General features: G+C 44.0%; 1 protein-coding gene across 1 annotated transcript in view; it reads right to left on the bottom strand.

Moving 5' to 3' along the window:
* Window positions 1-211: 211 nt before the first annotated feature.
* The window catches only part of LOC138785307 (tRNA (32-2'-O)-methyltransferase regulator THADA-like), a 41,461-nt gene continuing 23,438 nt past the window's right edge, over window positions 212-18,234 (bottom strand). Inside the window, exons 14-31 of the mRNA XM_069961122.1 lie at window positions 17,957-18,066; window positions 17,184-17,341; window positions 15,816-15,958; window positions 15,143-15,322; window positions 13,584-13,729; window positions 13,363-13,491; window positions 11,484-11,588; window positions 11,207-11,401; window positions 10,947-11,097; window positions 9,566-9,791; window positions 9,253-9,480; window positions 8,151-8,355; window positions 7,194-7,391; window positions 6,879-7,099; window positions 5,931-6,116; window positions 5,614-5,859; window positions 5,300-5,508; window positions 212-2,275 (exon numbers count right to left, since the gene is read on the bottom strand). Coding sequence (XP_069817223.1) covers window positions 2,034-2,275; window positions 5,300-5,508; window positions 5,614-5,859; window positions 5,931-6,116; window positions 6,879-7,099; window positions 7,194-7,391; window positions 8,151-8,355; window positions 9,253-9,480; window positions 9,566-9,791; window positions 10,947-11,097; window positions 11,207-11,401; window positions 11,484-11,588; window positions 13,363-13,491; window positions 13,584-13,729; window positions 15,143-15,322; window positions 15,816-15,958; window positions 17,184-17,341; window positions 17,957-18,066 — 3,278 coding nt within the window. The 3' untranslated portion in view covers window positions 212-2,033. The remainder of the gene's footprint in view (window positions 2,276-5,299; window positions 5,509-5,613; window positions 5,860-5,930; window positions 6,117-6,878; window positions 7,100-7,193; window positions 7,392-8,150; window positions 8,356-9,252; window positions 9,481-9,565; window positions 9,792-10,946; window positions 11,098-11,206; window positions 11,402-11,483; window positions 11,589-13,362; window positions 13,492-13,583; window positions 13,730-15,142; window positions 15,323-15,815; window positions 15,959-17,183; window positions 17,342-17,956; window positions 18,067-18,234) is intronic.

An 18,234-nucleotide genomic window follows, 5' to 3' on the forward strand; every position in this document is an offset into this window, starting at 1 on the left:
GCTTCATCGGGCTCTTCCTAGACTTCCTTCGGGTCTTCATAGATCCCACAAGACTCCAGGGACCTGCGGGGGGAGGTTGGGGTCCGTTCCGCAAGCCTTAGGGTGCTGTTAGCCGCTGAAATGCCGGTCACGGTGCGGAGCTCTTAAGTTAAGCGACCGCCGCCATGCGCTGCAGGACACGCCCCCCAGCAATTAAATTTTAATCCCCTCCTCCATGAGGTATAAATAGGCTCCACCTCCCCCTAGACCTCAGGTTTTTTTTTACTTTGTTGCTGTCAGCCCTAGGGGACTTTGTCCCTCCCCCGTTTTTATGCTTTGTTTACCTGTTGCATTCAGGTTTTCTCTCCAGGTAATGATTGCTGGGATGCCACTGGAGCCGGTGTCCAGGTAGTATCCTGATATTTGCTTCTGCAGGTCTTAGCTTTTAAGTTTTTCTTACCTAGTGCGTCTTGGAACGCACTCTGCGTGTCACCCGAGCCGCTGGCTTTTCTTCCAGTCGCGTTCGACTGTGGAACGCATCGGCGCTGCGTGCGTCTCAGCACTGCGGCATCAGCGTCATGTCACTTCCGGGGGCCGGCAGCGGCGCGCGCTCTCTGCATGCCGGATTAGCTGTGTGTTCAAGGCAGAAGGTAAGCTGTTGCTACCTCTAGGTCTGGCTGTCTTCCTCTGGAAGGATTTTCTGTGGCTCATTTGGATCTAATAGAAAACATCTGAGTGCAAAGTGCTGTGATCTCTCTTCTATATACTTAAAAGTAAGTGTTGCTGCCACCTAGTGTCTCTTTCCGGTATCACTCTAGCCAGGCTAGTGGTTTATATGTATTGTAATATATTGATTATTTGCAGATGTCTGAAATGGAGGGGAGAAAGGCATTGGAGTTTTTACAGGAAGGCTTCTATAAAGGATTAAAACCTAGTTCCATCAAGGTGCAGATAGCAGCCCTCTCTGCACACCTAAACTCACGTTTTTTTCAGATCTTGGAGGTAAAGAATTTTGTTAAGGCTAGACTAGGCCTAACCTGGTAAAGCAGGTAGACCCATGGGACTTATCCTTTGTGTTGAGAGGCCTGTGTTTTCCTCCCTTTAAGCCCTGGGAGGAAGTAGACTTCAAGTTAACATTGAAAGTTTCTCTTTTACTAGCCATTACCTCTGCTAAGAGAGTTGGAGAACTTCAAGCCCTTGACTCCGCACCTCCATACGTGATTTTTTTCCCAAGACAAGGTTATCCTTGGGTTCCTTCCAGGATTCCTGCCTATGGTGGCTTCATTTGCCAACATCAACCAGCCAATAGTATTGCCTGTATTTTCTCCTACTGGATCATCTAAAGAAGACTTGGATCTTTCTTTATTGGACGTATCCAGAGCTATCAAGATCTATCTACATAGAGTAGGTGATTTTCGTAAAGAAGAGAATTTCTTTATCCCTTTCGCAGGAAAGAACAAGGGGAGAAAGGCTTCAAAACTTTCAATATTCAGATGGATCTGTGACTCCATTGCCTTATGTTACTCCTCTGCAGATCTGGATCCACCAGAATTTACCAGGGCTCACTCTACTAGAGCTGTGGCCTCCACTTGGGCAGAGCGTGCCGCTGTGCCACTTGACGACATATGCCAGGCAGCTACCTGGTCATCTTTGACTACCTTTGTGAGATATTTCAGGCTGGATACTTCTTTCTTGTCAAGAACAACCTTTGCAAGATCTGTTCTTAATGCGGACGTAATAAATAACCCGCCCATTTGGGATAATGCTTGCTAATTCCCCATATGTAGTGATGCCAATGGGACGTAAGGGAAGCTAAAATTATTATGTTAATTTGTTTTCCCTAAGACCCATTGGCATCACAAGACTCCCTCCCTGTGTTTTATGTTTCTTTATAATTAGAGGTCTAGGGGGAGGTGGAGCCTATGTATACCTCATGGAGGAGGGGATTAAAATTTAATTGTTATTTTTTCATTAAATATTCCTTCGTCCCAGGGGCTCGCAGGGGCGAATTTACCCCATATGTAGTGATGCCAATGGGTCTTAGGGAAAACAAATTAACATAATAATTTTAGCATATTGAAAACTCCCAGACCATGAAGTGCAAGCTCCTCCTTTATCTGAGATAGCTCCTTGGTCAGAGAGTCCGGAGAGAGTTTTAGGTGTGTGATCTGGATGCCATTCTCTAACAGCATCTCCTGGCCTTTAAGGAGCAGCTTAATTCGAACCAGCAAACCCAAGAGAGCAGCATGCACCCGGGAGCAAGCAGAGGCTCGAAGCAACAGAAGCGATATGGATCCTAGAAAAGAAAAATGGTAAAACATGTTAGTATAAATAACCAAAAGGCTACCATACAAAAAAAAACAATGTGAACTTAAAGCGACTCTGTACCCACAATCTGACCCCCCAAACCACTTGTACCTTCGGATAGCTGCTTTTAATCCAAGATCTGTCCTGGGGTCTGTTCGGCAGGTGATGCAGTTATTGTCATAAAAATAACTTTTAATCCTCCAGCGCTGTGTCTAACGGTCGGGGCTTACATTTGTATATGCATTAGGCTGGCACACCCTCTCTGTCCTTCCTTTCCACCCTCCTCAACATTTACTGCTGTTTGAGCTTGTGCAGTCTGCCTGGAGCATTCCTAATGCTGAGGAGGGTGGGGAGGAAGGACGGAGAGGTGGTGCCAGCCTAATGCATATACAAATGTAAGCTCCGGCCGTTAGACACAGCGCTGCTGGATTAAAAGTTACTTTTATGACAATAACTGCATCCCCTGCCGAACGGACCCCCGGACAGATCTTGGATTAAAAGCAGCTATTCAAAGGTACAAGAGGTTTGGAGGGGTCAGATTGTGGGTACAGAGCCGCTTTAAGTAGAGTAGAGTCATATAAGTGCTTAAAAATAAGTTCACAGGTAGCAACTTGGTTATCATTTTGGGCAGTGTTTTTAGCCAATAATGTGAATTCGGCCCAAGGCCATGTTCAGACGTGGTAAAACAGCGGCCGTTCTGTGACGGCAGTACCGGCCGGGTTAACATCACTTGTTCTTAACTGGAATGCAAGCACATTCGGGTGTGCCTGCACTCCAATTAGGCATAGCAATGAAACTTGCGGCCGGGAGCTGTTCTTTACATTGTCTGCACAGTCTAATTCATGCAGCCATTATTTAATGAATAGCGGCCGCACAAAATAGACACGGCAGTTTCCTGTGTGGCCGCATGGAATCCCATTGTATACTCTCCGGCCGGGATTCCATAGGGGTTAATGTGATCAGCCGCTGTGATTAAACAACGGCCATTGTCTTATCAAAAATACATTGTGTCAACGAGGCCTCTATCTACAGTCATTACAGAATAGGTACAGGACAACCCATGTAAGTTTAGAAATAAAAGAATTGATTGTGAAATGCCTAACAATCAATGTAATAGACTCGCCGAGTGCACAACACTGTTTCGTACCCAGAAAGAAGAACTATGCGATTAGGAAAAAAAGGGTTAAGGTGTTAAGGGTTATGTATAGGGTGGAGGCGCCCTATACATAACATTAAGACAGTGAGGCAGGCGGGATTCTGAGAAGAGTCCACGGCAGGGGTTCAGCTCAGAATTTCCACCTGTTTTCCTCAGTGTGAACATACCCTAAGAGGTCCTCAATTTTTTAATTAATCACATTTTTATTGAGAGCCAACTGTTTCCCCCCTAAGTTTAGAAATCGTAAGAGTATTCACTACTGATATTAGTAAAAGGAGCATTTGGAGACTATTGTGTTGAAGAGGACCACTGTCACTCTTGACATGGCTGTCTTGATAAGCAAGGTTGCCTGCAAAGTAAAAATTCTTGAACATTTTTTTTTTCTAAGAACACTGCGGTCTAATGTTCCACTCATTCCTCTTGAATATTTATGAACTGACCACTGGATGTTACAATTTGTATCCCTCCACAGTCTGGCACTGTCGGCAGTCACAGAATTTAAAGCGAATCTGCTAGCAGTCGGACATGTACTGTAGGTGGCAGGTTCCTTGTTAGCATGCGACATGCGGCAATGATCTCATAGGCCGACCACTTTCCATTGACGCTGCTCACGCAAGCGCCGTAGACCGGAAGAGCCACTCTACACTTATTCCCCTTAAGAAAGCCACAATATATTGGTGAAACATTGGGGTAGTGGGGGTCTTAGTTTTTAGTCAGGGACCTGTATGATTGGTTATCAGTAAGAGACATATATATTACATGTCGATTAGTGAGTTGGTCAAGAGTCCGTTAAGTGCTGGTGTGTGCACTATGCCGGCACCCAGTGTTTCACAACGGACTGACACTGCTGATATGGCAACGCCTCATGGGATATCAACGGATACACAGCTCATCCCACGGAGCTCACAGCTTAGTGTGAGATCGGCTCCGCAGTGATCCTCTCTCAATACAATGTCACTTGGCCTTAAAAAGCTTGATACACCAATAGCTGAATACAGCATTACTCTGTTGATGTATCACTTTGCCAATATACTATATACAATGTTTAAACACTGACACCTAGTGACAGTATCTGTAGAAAAGAGAGTCTCACCAGATTGAGCATTATCTCGATATAGCTAGAACCTTTATTCAGCAAAAAGACCAACTGCATTAGATAATTCCTTATATTCCACCAATCACTACAGGTCCCTGGTTTTAATCACTGTTTGTATATTGCGCCATTCATTATAACTATATTATAGCATATTTATATATATATTTATATATTAAAGTTAAGTTTTAAAAAATATTATTGGTCCTCATAAGACTATTGGAAGTTGATTTTATTGTTGCGGTTGTTGTTTTTTAAGTAAGCACTAGTCATGAAGACCTAGGGTGACCATTGTTAAAAGGGAACTCCAGGTAGAGGTAAAAAAAATGAACCTTCTGTAAGCGAACGCCAATCACTTACTGAGCCCATACATTGCCCGATAACCTGGCAGCAACGGCTACACAGACATCATTAGTGATGCCCGTGTGCTCCCTGACGTCCTGTTAGCTCTGGCCTGCTCCTGGCACTGTGTGAAGTCGCAGGCCACTCAGCTAATCACTTGGACAGTGCTGCGGCGCTGTCCCAGTGATTGTCTGAATGGCCTTTTCACTTCAGACAGAGACAGGAGCGGGCAAGGCTAGCAGGACACCAGGGAGCGTGGAAAGGTATGCAGGAGGTTTTTTTTTGTTTTTTTTACACAGTCACCAGCTATCGGTTGTGCATCGCTATTGCACAAAGCAATGCACGCTTGACGCCCTTAGTGTACATGTAATTTATTTCAAGCTAGATATAGCATGGTGCTTGTCCTTACTAACTTCACTTACCCTGTTCTGTCACCCAGCTGTGCCATGTTTGTATCTGCTCCGTCACTGGATTTGCTGTACTTTCCACCCATTGAAGCACTACAGAGCACAAGGAAGAGTCCTGAGCCATGAGATCAAGCAGCTCCTGGATCAATGGACACAGCAGTTTACAAAAGAAATTGGGGTCTGCAAACACATTGGGCTCATCCTCCTCATAAAGTGTCATTGACCTGCAAGAACAAGGGTCATTTATAGGGACAGAATAATAATATTCACAGCGCACTGGATTCTTTCCACATTTGGTAATGAAAAACTTAAGTGTCCATTAAAATCACCTGTCATGAAGAGAGGAAAGTGCAGCATGAAGATCATAAGGGGGTAGGCGACATATAAGAGAATGGAACGTTTCCTCACAGCTCCAGAAATGATCCCTTAAAAGCTCCAGAAGTTTAACAGCAGCCCAATCACTGTGCAAGGACTTCTCAGCAGACTGATTCAGGGCTAAGATGGCAAACCTAGTAGAGTGGTCTCTCACACCTCGATCCTCATCTTGGAGCAGATCCACCCCACACAGTATAGCCCTGAGAAAAAGAAAGGTGTTTTATGGTGCAATGGAAGAAATAAAGAAAAGACTTCATAGCAGTAGTCTAACCTCACAGCCAGCTGTGCGAGACCAGATGTAGCATCTCGGAGTGCCCGTCTCACCAGGTCACCTCCAGCCAAGTGCAAAGCCTCTGAGGCAGCCAGTCGCAACTTCTCACATGATGTTGTTGGGTCAGCACATGCAAGGACAATGGATAGCCAGCGGGTAGCAAGAGACACATCTTCCCAAAGGTCACTGTCAAAAAATGAATTTGATATGTTAAACAGGTAAAAGTCAATAGTTTTCTCAGCTAGTTCTCCAGATCGTGGGGGTCTTAGCAGCATGACCCCGACCATTCAAAACTTTTGACATTTTAGGCCTCATTCACATGTCAGTATGTTTTTGCAGACCAAATTTTGAGTCTGCAATTTTCTGTCTACAATCCGCAAAAATCTGTCCAATTAGCCATAGTATCATTCGTATACCCTGCAGATCCATAAAAGTAAAAAATATATTTTTTTTAAAGTTGGTAATAAAGGATGAATAGTCAAAATGATTATACTAGCTAGTATTGTGGATCCGCATTTTTTTTTTTTTTTTTTTTTGCAAATGTTACGGAGGTCTGCAAAAAATGCGTATCTCATAGACTTCTAGGGGGGGATTTACGAAGGGTACGCCAGGGAGAAGGTGCAGATTCGCCCCTTCTTCCTGGCGTACGCCCCGCTCGTCTGATGGGCGGGCTGGTGGAGCTTGTGGGGGTGTGATGAGGCGGGGAGGAGGCCTGCTTGCAGACGCAAATCATGACGGTGTGTGCCTCTTAGTGAATCCTGCTGTGAAAAGGGGACGGGGCTTAATATAAGACCGGTGTACTTGTCTCCAAAATTTGTGGATGCGTGAATTGCCACATAGAAACAAATGGGATATGAAATTTGTCTGTGATGAAGCCTTACACCAAGAGTACCTTCATATTTTCCTTTATCATCTACATGAAACCCCCAGCTTAAAGGTTTCAATTACCAATGTGCTAGTAGCAGGCTTAGTGTGCACAGAGCGTGGCCACAGACTTGTGGTCCTCCTCTCCTAGACTCCAGAAGATACAGAAGGCCGTGTACACACTCAATGGTCTTTGTGTCTGGATGAAGAATTATTGGGCAAACTCTGTGCAGGTGAACAAAGCCTTCTAGAAGTTGCCTGAGATTCACGGAGGGATCCTTGGTCAGCTGTTTACACAACATATCCTGACAGATACAAAGAAAATAAGGATTATTACTGGAATCATTCACCCCGAATAACAATGAAGTCCAAATATATTATTACTTTATTTTCTCATACTTGCATTATGTCTCTTAGTAACCGGGCCAATGGTTCAGGAACTTCTCCAACCTGCTTCTCAATGAGCCATCTTAGTACCGTCATATCTCCAGACTGAAGGAACTGACACACTAGATCATAGCCGGTGTGGCCCAAAGAACGGATGGCTTCATTGCAGGTAAACCATACACATGCCTCATGAAACGTGTCGGCGCCCACCTGTATGGAATAAGTAGACCTTAAATGGGCACTCTCACTACAAATAACTTTTGACATGTCAAAATGTATTGATCACAGTGGGTCTCACTGCAGAGATCCACTCTGATCAGAAGATATGGCCGTATAGGATCCCAATAGAGTGAAGCACTCCTCGGCTGGCTACTAATTGCGTCAATATTTTCTCAGACTTGCATTGAAAATTATTGACGGAATGCGCAGCCAGCCGGGGAATGGATCGCACTGCCATGAAATCTCTTCACTGCGATATCTTCTGATCAGAGCGGACATCAGTAGTAAGACCTGTGGTGATCAATAAGTTTTGACATGTCACACGTTATTTGTAATGACAGGTATGCTTTAAAGGGGAACTATCAGCAGGTTAGTCAAATCTAACTTGCTGAAAGCGCCCGGGATAATGGGAAGGAAGGTATGTGTCTTACCTTCCTCCTCGACGTTGGTCCTGCGCTGTTAAGTCTGTGTAATCTTCCGGGAGCACTGTCAGGAGCACTGCCCCATCCCCAGAGGATCAGCCAGCCTGCTCCATTGGGCCGCATGACGCTGTTTGGGCCGTGCTTCTAACAGTGCTCCCGGCCAAAGATTATGGAAACTAACAGTGCGGGACTGGCTTAGTGGAGAAAGGTAAGACCTTTCTCCTCAGCGTCCCAGGGGGTTTTCAGTAGGTTAGACTCATCTAACCTGCTGATAGTTCCCCTTTAAAGCTGTGTTATATACAGAATATCATTATTTTGTTGCTCTCACCTGTGAACTATGTTCCGCTGCACGTATATCCCTACAGACTGCCAGGTGTAATTGACTTACAAAGTCCTCACCACAACAAGGCAGCAACAGGCAAACCACATTCAGAAAGGCTTTCCTAACCGGTGGGCACTTCTGCACTGGGGACAGCAGCCAAAGAAACGGTATTAGCTGCTTAGCCACCTCCTGCCTGATATCCTCTGAAATACTAAACAGAGAAGACACGCATATAAATTAAGAGACCAAAAGTACTTTTTATCTATTCAATCTTATTCCCCCAGTTCTGATTCTGCTGTTTTGTGCTTTAGACAAATCTGTATGTGAGCTGTTCACTCAGTCCCCCCCCCCTCCCTACCGAGACGGCTGATGTAAATACATCTCTGGCGGGCTTTATCTGCAACTTTCACTAGCAACTTGACCTCAGATTAACTCTCCCAGCATTACAAAGCTGCAGATATAGCCTGCCGGGGAGCCATCTTGGGAGGGAGGAAGTTCAGCAAAGAGAGAGAGAGAGAGAGAGAGAGAGAGAGAGAGAGAGAGAGAGAGAACAACTCAGACAGATTTCTTTGTCTTCAATGGAAAGCAGCAGGATCAGAACTGGAGAAAGGAGAGTAAATAGATAATATGAAATTAATTGTTAGTCTCACCATGGGCAGTAACATATGAAAAAATACAAATCTAACCTATTGATAGCTTCCTTTTGTGCACAGAGCACTGAGGATGACAGTAAATCCCTTCATCCTCTGCACCGTTTCTGTGAATTTTGGAGTTTAATACTGTGTTTAGTAAGGCTGTTTGGAGCACTGGGGTCAGTGCTACCACCCCCAGAGCACTGATCCCACCCGTCTGCTCCACTGATAGTCATTAGAGGGGGCGGATTGGGGCTCTGTGGAGGGGTGTAGTCCCGTCCCCAGTGCTTCAAACCTGGTCTGTTGTTTTGATGATATTTTTGTTGTTTGTGTATTTTTTATAATAAAGTAAATGTTTTTAATGGGAACAAGCCCCACATCTTCATGATGAGTGTATTTTTCCTGGAGAGGTTACTGCACATGTCATAAATGATAACTGCAGGAAAAGGTCTTTAATATTTTTAGTTTATTCTCACCAGTTTTCCTTCAAAGCTGTCGATAACAGAGTAGAAATCTGCTGCAGCCTCCCATGTAAAGCATTGTGGGACACGCCATCCTTGGTGTGAGGAAGCCCATTTATCAGCTGAACGAGCAGTGTGTGATAGTCCATAACTGGGACAACAGGCACCAGGGCGCGGGCAGCCATGACACGCACAGCATACACAGGGTTCTCTCTCAGGTCTAACAAAGAATCTATAAAACATCTGAATAAACAAAATATAAAGTTTTATCATCTATTATAATAAACCTAGAAACATTTCCACCAAATAACACTCAAAGGCCCATCACCTGGCTTCACTGTCTCCCCCAGGCTGTAGCTTGGCAAGCAATGTAAGGATGGGATGCAAACTGGGATGCAGCATTTCTTTTGCATGTGTAGCCTTCAGCAGCTCCTTCAGCATTACATTGCTCAGTCCTGGATATCTCCGCAGAAGAGCCCCAATGTGCATTGTGCTCTGTACAGAATAATCCGCATCACTGCGAGACAGTCCCAGCATCCCAACAGTCAGGGCAGCTGGGTATAATGGAAAAAGGGCAGACACATTCATTGCATGGTCAGAGTTAGGTGTGGCCTAGTTCTGGATGTGAGCGGTCCTGTAACAGGGAGGTTATTGAGCAAATAAGTTGCTTATTACCCTGTGTAATCAGTGCAGAATACAAGTAACAAGTACAAATACTCATATAAGGTCTTCACATCGCAGGTTAAAAAAATATTGTTTATTGGCTGCGTCTATTATTAAGTAATAGGGGGATTTGGGGCCAACAAATGATGAATGTAATATCCAGCGATAGATTGTGCAGCCCTGCCTGCACTATGGTTGAGCCACGTCAAGGCTCTTTACATGAGCTCCAATATATGAGATGGATATTTGTTCAAAGTGTACCTGTCCTTGTCAAAGGTTTTGATCGGTCCAGGTCCAAGTGCCCACATCCAAACCGATAGAGCGGAGATAGAGCCGGGAGAAGACTGCAGCTGCAGCGCATCCACTCTTCGCTCAGAATAAAAAAAAAAAAAAAAAAAACTTAGAGGGCTCCTATGGTCATGCTGCAGCTGCAGTCCTCTTCTGATTGGTTCTCAGACCCGGACCAATCAAAACCTTTGACATGTCTCTATGACATGTCAAAAGTTTTTCAAACCGGCAGGTACACTTTAAGGGAACAGATCAGCTTATCTCACACAGCGCTTAAAGGGGAACTATCATCAGGTTAGACGAATTCAATCTGCTGAAATGTCCCTATTACACAAGAGATGCCGAGGAGGAAGGTATGTCTCTTATCTTCCTCCTCTGCGCTGTTCTGGTGCAGTTAGTCACGTGCTACACGGTCCAGTGGGACAGTTAGGAGCACTGGGGCACTTGTTAGGAGCCCTGCCCGCCTACATAGCACTGATCTGTCCCCAGCCAGCTGGGGGTTTATCTTTCAGAAAGTAATAAGAAAGGGGAGACATCTTGCATAGCAGGAGGAGGGAGATGGGAGTTACAAGGGTAATATTGAACACAACTGTACTGTAATTCAGTAGCATATTGCTGTATAGGCTAGTGTGTACAAAACAATTGTGTACTATTTACTGAAACATCTTATTTTTTCAATAACAAATTAAAGATCTTATTTGGGGGGAAAAAACGAAATCAGTTACTACTGGATAAGTCTTTGGCGAGCCACAACTTACTGAACAGCTGTAAAGCTGCATTGCGCATAGCCCAGCAGGGAGAGCACAGACTGCCGACTGCCAGGGACATCATAGGAACTGCATGGCAGAGTAGAGTAGGGCGAAGGCCTGCGGATCGGAGCATAGTCTGTAGAGCATGAACAGCAGATACCTGGAAACCAAAATATATAGAAATAGTCATGGATATTTTCTACTTTCACAAAAAAAATGTATATCTGCCCCACTGTATAAAAACCCTTACACTCCTTCAGCTTCTGTACCTGGGGAAGGTCTCGTGTCTGGTCCCAGTTAGAGGGCATAGGCTCTTTTGCTAGCGTAAGTAAAGATACTACACAAGCTTCCAATAGTGGATGTTGCGGCCCCTCTGCAGATAAGATGGCCTGCAGGAGAACTGGAAAGCCTGCAGCTCTGCGGGTAACAGAGAGAGAGTTCTGAGATTTTGCCAGTAACAAGGCCTGCAAAACACAGAAGACATTAGGAGCTCATTAAGAAAAGAGAGGAAAGTTGGATTTATACAGTATTTCGTGTATGCCAAACCTGTTCCATCATTGATCCTGGCATCGCTCTCAACCTTTCATCTTTATGGTGAAGTAATGCTGAACAAAGCTTGGTAAATCCCGTGCTGCATCCATCGACAGCCCCCTACCGAATAAAGAAGTATTGTACCAAAGGGTTAAACAGCGAACTATAGAGACAAATGTCTAACCACTGAAGTGAGAAAGGTAAGCTACTATAGATAATAACATAGTCTGCAAGCATGTAAAGACATACGTCCATCTAGTTCACCCTATAATACTGCAGTGTTGGTCGAGAGGAAGGTAACACAAAACATGAGGTAGAAGCCAGTTTTCCTCATTTTAGGAGAGAAAATTCTTTCCGAAGTTTTAAGGCCCATTTGCATGGAACGATAATCTGCCAAACAGGCCGATTTGGCAGATTATCGTTCCATAAAATAAAGACAACGATCAATTTAAGAACTTAAAAATAATCGACCGCGCATTGTTACATGTAATAGTGATGCACGGCCGTCGGCTACCAAATGAGTAAAGAAATAATAAACTTTATACATACCCGTCCACGCTCCCGGTATCTTCCTGTTTTCTGACCACTCCCTGCAGCCGCCGCTGGAACTTCTGAGTCAGTCTCTGCAGCGACAAGCTGCTCAGCCAATCACTGACCGCAGTGCGGTCCCGTCTCAGTCAGTGACTGCGGCCTTTCACTGCAGAGACAGATGTAGAAGCTTCTGCTGCGGCTCCTGACAGTGGGGAGAAGCTATTATTTTGCAATTTATTAAATTAAATAAGTGTTTGATACAATACAAAAAACAGAACTTAATATTTGGTCCATAAAACTTTGTTTGCTGTTACAGAGGTTGAACATTTTCCTGTAGTTCTTATAGTTCAGGGATTGTGCCCCATTCTTCCATACAGATCATCTCCAGATTTCTCAGGCTTCGGGGCTGTCGCTGGCCAACATTAAGTTTCAGCTCCCTCCAAAGATTTTGTATTGGGTTTAGGTGTGGACACTGGACCTTGAAATATGTCTTACAGAGCCACTCCTTAGTTGCCCTGGCTGTTTGTTTCGGTCATTGTCCTGCTGGAGGACCCAGCCAAGACCAGTCTTCAATGCTCTTACTGAGGGAACGCCAAAATCTTGCGATAATGTAAGCCAAAACCTTGCGATACATGGCCCCATCCATCCTACCTTTCAATGGGGCAGTCATCCTGTTCCCTTTGCACCCGCCAAGTATGATGTTCCCACCCCAATGCTTCATGGTTGGGACTGTTTTGGGGGTTATACTCATCCTTCTTCTTCCTCCAAACATGGTGAGTGAAGTTGATACCAAAAAGTTCTATTCTGGTCTCACATGACCTTCTCCCATGCCTCTTCTAAATCATCTAGATTGTCATTGGTGAACTTCAAAGGGCCTGGACATGTGCTGGCATGATCAGGGGGACCTTACGGGTCCTGAAGGATTTAAATTCATAAGAGTGTAGCGTGTTACTAACAGTAATCTTCAAGACTGTGGTCTCCGCTCTCTTCTTCTCATTGACCAGGTCATCCCATGTAGTTCTGGGCGGATTCCTGACCTTTTTTAGAATCATCCTTACACCACGAGCTGAGATCTTGCATGGAGCCCCAGACAGAAGAAGATTGACAGTCATTTTGTGTTTCTTCTATCTTCAAATAATTGCACCAACAGTTGTTGCCTTTTTTACCAAGCTCCTTGCCTATTGTCTAATAGCTCATCCCAGCCTTGTGCAGGTCTACAATTTTGTCCCAGGTGCCCTTAAAAAGCTTTTTGGTCTTGGCCATGGTGGAGAGTTTGGAGTGTGATTAATTGAGTGTGCGGACAGGTGATTTTTATACAGGAAACAAGTTCATCTGTCTATAAGAACCACAATATGAAACTTACCCAGTGACGACACCTCATGAATATATCGTGATATGTTGCCATAGAACCCTCTACTGCTGAGTCCGAAATTATTGGTGTAGGAGAAGCAATCAACTTCTCTACCAGAGGCCCGAGAAACATTCCAATTTCCTGGTGGGTTTCATAAGAAAACAAATTGTGAAAAATAACCAGATATTGACATTTGTGGCAAACAAAGTTTTATTATCTTACTGGGGCCTCACCTTTAAGGAGACCCAGCAAAAAGTCATGATGAGGCTGTGCTCTTCAGAAATAAGAAGCTCTTCCTGGACTTCGTCTAGACCTCTGCCATGTGCGATCAGTACACGAACGGCCTTGCCCATATCTTGAAAAGATGGGGCGGCTATTTCTGTGTGAGAGACATGGTAATGAATTGGAAACGTAAGACATATGTTTCCAAAAGCCTTAGGGTCCTATTATACAAAGCGATTTTTAGCGATTAAAGATAAACTAATGCTAACTGGATAATTTATCATTAACCTGAAATCGTTCGCCATATTACACAGTACGATAGTCGTTAATTACAATCATAACTATGATTGTTTACTCCATATGATCCCAGAAAATGAAGGAACTACATATGTGGAATTACACTGAATTATATGGGGCCGGGTATAAGGGCCAGCAATTAGCCAATCAAGAAGGCAAATGCTTGCTTGTTGGCTCATTTGATCTTTTGTGCAGTTAGTATAGTCTTCACTATCGGCCGCACATCTCTCTGTTTAGACAGGGGATGTACAGCCGATAATGTACTTAATGGCCACACAAATGATGCAGCAATCGTTCGTGTGGCCTGGCGTCTTGAATAATTGCTGTGTAAAAGTACTGCTAATGGGCACCTCGCTGATCGGACTTCGTCTGTTTCCATACACAGCGGCATATTGGACTATGTAAAAGGGTTTCCTATTCTGTGTTTCCCTACTTGTGTTCCAATACTCGCAACAGAGTGGGACTTAAGGCGCTACCTATCAGGGTGGTGTGGTGCTCTCCCCATCATGGAGGCACCCCATGGCAACAGGCTAGGGATATCTGGCTATTCCCGTGTTTTGAGACTCGCAACCGAGGCTCCACGGACTCTTGTTTTCCATGTAAAAGGGCCCCAAGCTAAAACCAATTAGCTCAGTGTCTGCATGGTTAAAGAGTGTGCAGGAGAACCTGGCACTGTTGGCTTAAAGGGGTTGTTCATCAAAAAATGTTTTCTTTAAAATCAACTGGTCCCAGAATGTCTTACAGAAGTCTTACAGTACTTTTCAGCTGCTGTATGTCCTGCAGGAAGTGGTGTATTCTTTCCAGTCTGACACAGTGCTCTCTGCTGCCACCTCTGTCCGTAATAGGAACTGTCCCGAACAGTAGCAAATCCCCATAAAAAAAACTCTCCTGCTCTCCAGACTGGAGAGAATACACCACTTCCTGCAGGAAGCTTATAAGTACTGGAAGACTTGAGGTTTTTTTTAATAAAAGTAAATAACATCTCTGGAACCAGTTGATTTCAAAGAAAAAAAATTTGGTGATCTACCCCTGGTGATCTACCCCTTAATGGCCACCTTCTGTTAGCAGTAGCCTTTACCTCTCAATGTTCTGTGTCCCCTAATGACCATATGTGTACTACAGTGGACTGCTGCAGTTCTTAAAAGTGAACAATGAAGAATGATTTTCCTATTAAAAAAAACATGCTGCACAAAACTTTGTCAAATGCTTTTTTACTGCATTTCAAAACACAGCAGAACCACAAAAACATGTTAAAAAATTATAAGCATCTTACCTGACGGCTCTGCCCTCCATGCCTTGTGCAGCAGGCTGAGGATGAAGGAGGCTATTTCTTGTAACAAGCTCACAAGGTTCTGCAGAAGACAATGCCAGCTGGTGGCATGATCCGCTTGGACAATGGATTGTGACATAGGGGAAACATCCAGCAGGCATAACCTCAGAGCAGAAAGCACCCCTATATGGTGACGGCAAGGAAGAAAAAGATGTAGATGACTTCTATACCAGTGACATGCAATATTTTCTTTACTTTATATATTCCTTTACCTAGAACAAACTAAACATTCAGGGAATTGTGTATTTGAATGCAAATCTATAATAAGACACAATTGTTACAATATGATTGTACTTACCCCCCTCTCTTCCCCAACGCTGCCACGTTTACCATGTTTGTCCCCCGCTGCACCGCACTTCCCTGTGTCTGTCATACAAGGAACTTACAGCTCAGCCAATCAGCCAGGAGCCAAGACACCACTGCAACCACTCATTGGCTGTGCGGGAGGGTCCATGCGTGACAAGGATATAAGGAATTGCAGTAAAGCAGGGGACCGACACAGAGAAAGCTGCGGTAGAGTAAGAGAGGTAAGTAGAGGATTTTTTTTTTTTAGTACAGCTGCACCTTGAGTTTATCATTTCTCTAGAATACCCTTTCAATAAAACAGAATACTTACCATGGATGGGCTTCTCCCTAGCTGCAAGTAGGATGTTCTCCTGTGCACAACAATAATGATCCTTAAGCATCTTGGTAAGATAGGTAACAATTCCTAGGGCAGACAAAGGAACCCTTTCTTCGAAGCACACAGAATCATTAGGCCTTGGACCAGAAAACAAACAAAAACAAAGTGATTCCATACATACTAAGCTTTTTTCTTTTTAAAGTAGCAGTTATCTAAAATCTATATTACTTCTACAACTTTGCTTCCTAAACGAGAAATCTGGTAACTATGATGTAAGTTTCTGTGACTGTATACTAATGTTTATAATACTAATACGCAATGGGGGGGAATTTATCAATGTTAAGAGTTCTATTTTTTGGCGTAAAACGGGCAGATGCAAATCAATTTATTCGCAAAAGGCTTTTTTGCAAATAAAATGTTCGCATCTACCCAGTTTAAAGGGGTAGTCCACCCAAAAAAAATTTCTTTCAAATCAACTGGTGCCATAAAGTGCCAGAGATTTGTAATTCACTTCTATTAAAAAATCTCAAGTCTTCCAGTACTTATCAGCTGCTGTGTGTCCAGCAGGAAGTGGTGTTTTCTTTCCTGTCTGACACAGTGCTCTCTGTTGCCTACTCTGTCCATGTCAGGAACTGTCCAAAACAGGAGCAAATCCCCATAGAAAACCTCTCCTGCTGTCCAGACTGGAAATAATACAACTTCCTGTTGGACATACAGCAGCTGATAAGTACTGGAAGGCTTGAGATTTTTTAATAGAAGTAAATTACAAATCTCTGGCACTTCATGGCAGCAGTTGATTTGAAAGAAACATTTTTTGGGTGAACTACCCCTTTAAGCCGCTTGCGTCAGGAGAGCGGGGAAGGGGTGAGGAGGGGGCGGAACGGGGGGCATGGACTCTAGGTCCGCAAAATTTATGATTTTGCAGTGCCCCTCTACATAAATCTGCGTACTGTCGACGCTGCTGGGACATTTTTAAGCCGGCGCAAAAAAAACTAAATAAATAAATGTCCCCCAATGTGTATAATGCCAAATGTATTGTATTTGCAATTAGACATGTGTGGACTTCAAGCACGCTCTGGTTCGTCCAAACCCGAGCGTTTGGCATTTGATTAGCGGTGGCTGCTGAAGTTGGCTGCAGCCCTAGGGAGTCTGGGAAAACATGGATATAGCCAAAGCCATAAAGTGAAACTGGCTCAGTTGCCCCTAGCAACCAATCAGATTCCACCTTTCATTTTCCAAAGAGTCTTTGAGGACTGAAAAGTGGAATCTGATTGGTTGCTAGGGGCAACTGGGCCAGTTTCACTTTACACCAGTTTTATAAATTGCCATACCAGTTTTTTCAGTTTCCTATTCTCCAAGTACCTTTGCAACATAGTCTTCATTATGATCGCTCCGGACTCTGCCATTGGTACGCGGGGACTACAAAGTAATGTCTGCCCTAGTTGAAACAATGTAACAGTCAGCTTCTTTGAGACTGGCAGGAAAAAATGGGCCAGAATATCAGACGCCATCTCCCGAATCTGTACGGTAATACAACATATCAGAAAATTACATATGCTAATAGCTGAACTGAAAAGAATATAAGAGGTTAACAACAGCTTATACCAACTCAAAAGTTACAAAGAGCGAACATACTGCATTTCTATCTACACAGACAATAAAAGGAAGGGAATCCTGACAAGATTCTATTTATGGACTAATATAACTAGTCAGTGACTTAAAGGGGTATTCCAAGAAAAATTTATTTATCCCGTTAACAGGATAGGGGAAAAGTATGAGATCATTAGGGGTCCGACCTCCGAACACGGCGGCTTGAAACCCACGGCTCTATTAATTCCTAAGGAGGTGCCGGAGAGAGACGAGTACAGCACTCTTCCAGCATCTTCATAGGTTTCTGTGTTATGAATACAGCTGCTGGTACAGCATGTGACCCGCGGCTGTATTCATAACACAGAAACCAGGGGTCAATACAGAGATGGCTGGGGGAGGGGGTCAGGAGTTTGGATCCCCTGTGATCTCTTACTTGTCACCTACCCTGTGGATAGGGGACAAGTTAATCTTTCTTGAAATACCCCTTTATTAGTAATTAGGATTGGTTAAGCATTGTGAGAATTGTGTATCTGAAGCTGGTTTACCTCATTAGTACTGTCCTGTATACATCCTAACAGAGTCCGCATATTGCCAGCAGACAGGAAATCCCAGCATCCTTTCTGCTTTGCAGATTTTAGTAGAAGAAACACATCGCCTGTAAATATAGCAGAAATCTGAGATTGGATGAACAGTACTGGAACAGGTTCTGGACAAAATATCTGTACAGAATTAATTCTTGCATATAACCGTATTACCAAGATCATCTCACAGAGAAAAGTGCCAACAGCTTAGACACAGAGTGTTTCTGAGTGTGAATTCAGTA

Source organism: Dendropsophus ebraccatus, chromosome 3, assembly GCF_027789765.1.
Source record: "Dendropsophus ebraccatus isolate aDenEbr1 chromosome 3, aDenEbr1.pat, whole genome shotgun sequence".
In the NCBI taxonomy this organism is placed as follows: domain Eukaryota; kingdom Metazoa; phylum Chordata; class Amphibia; order Anura; family Hylidae; genus Dendropsophus; species Dendropsophus ebraccatus.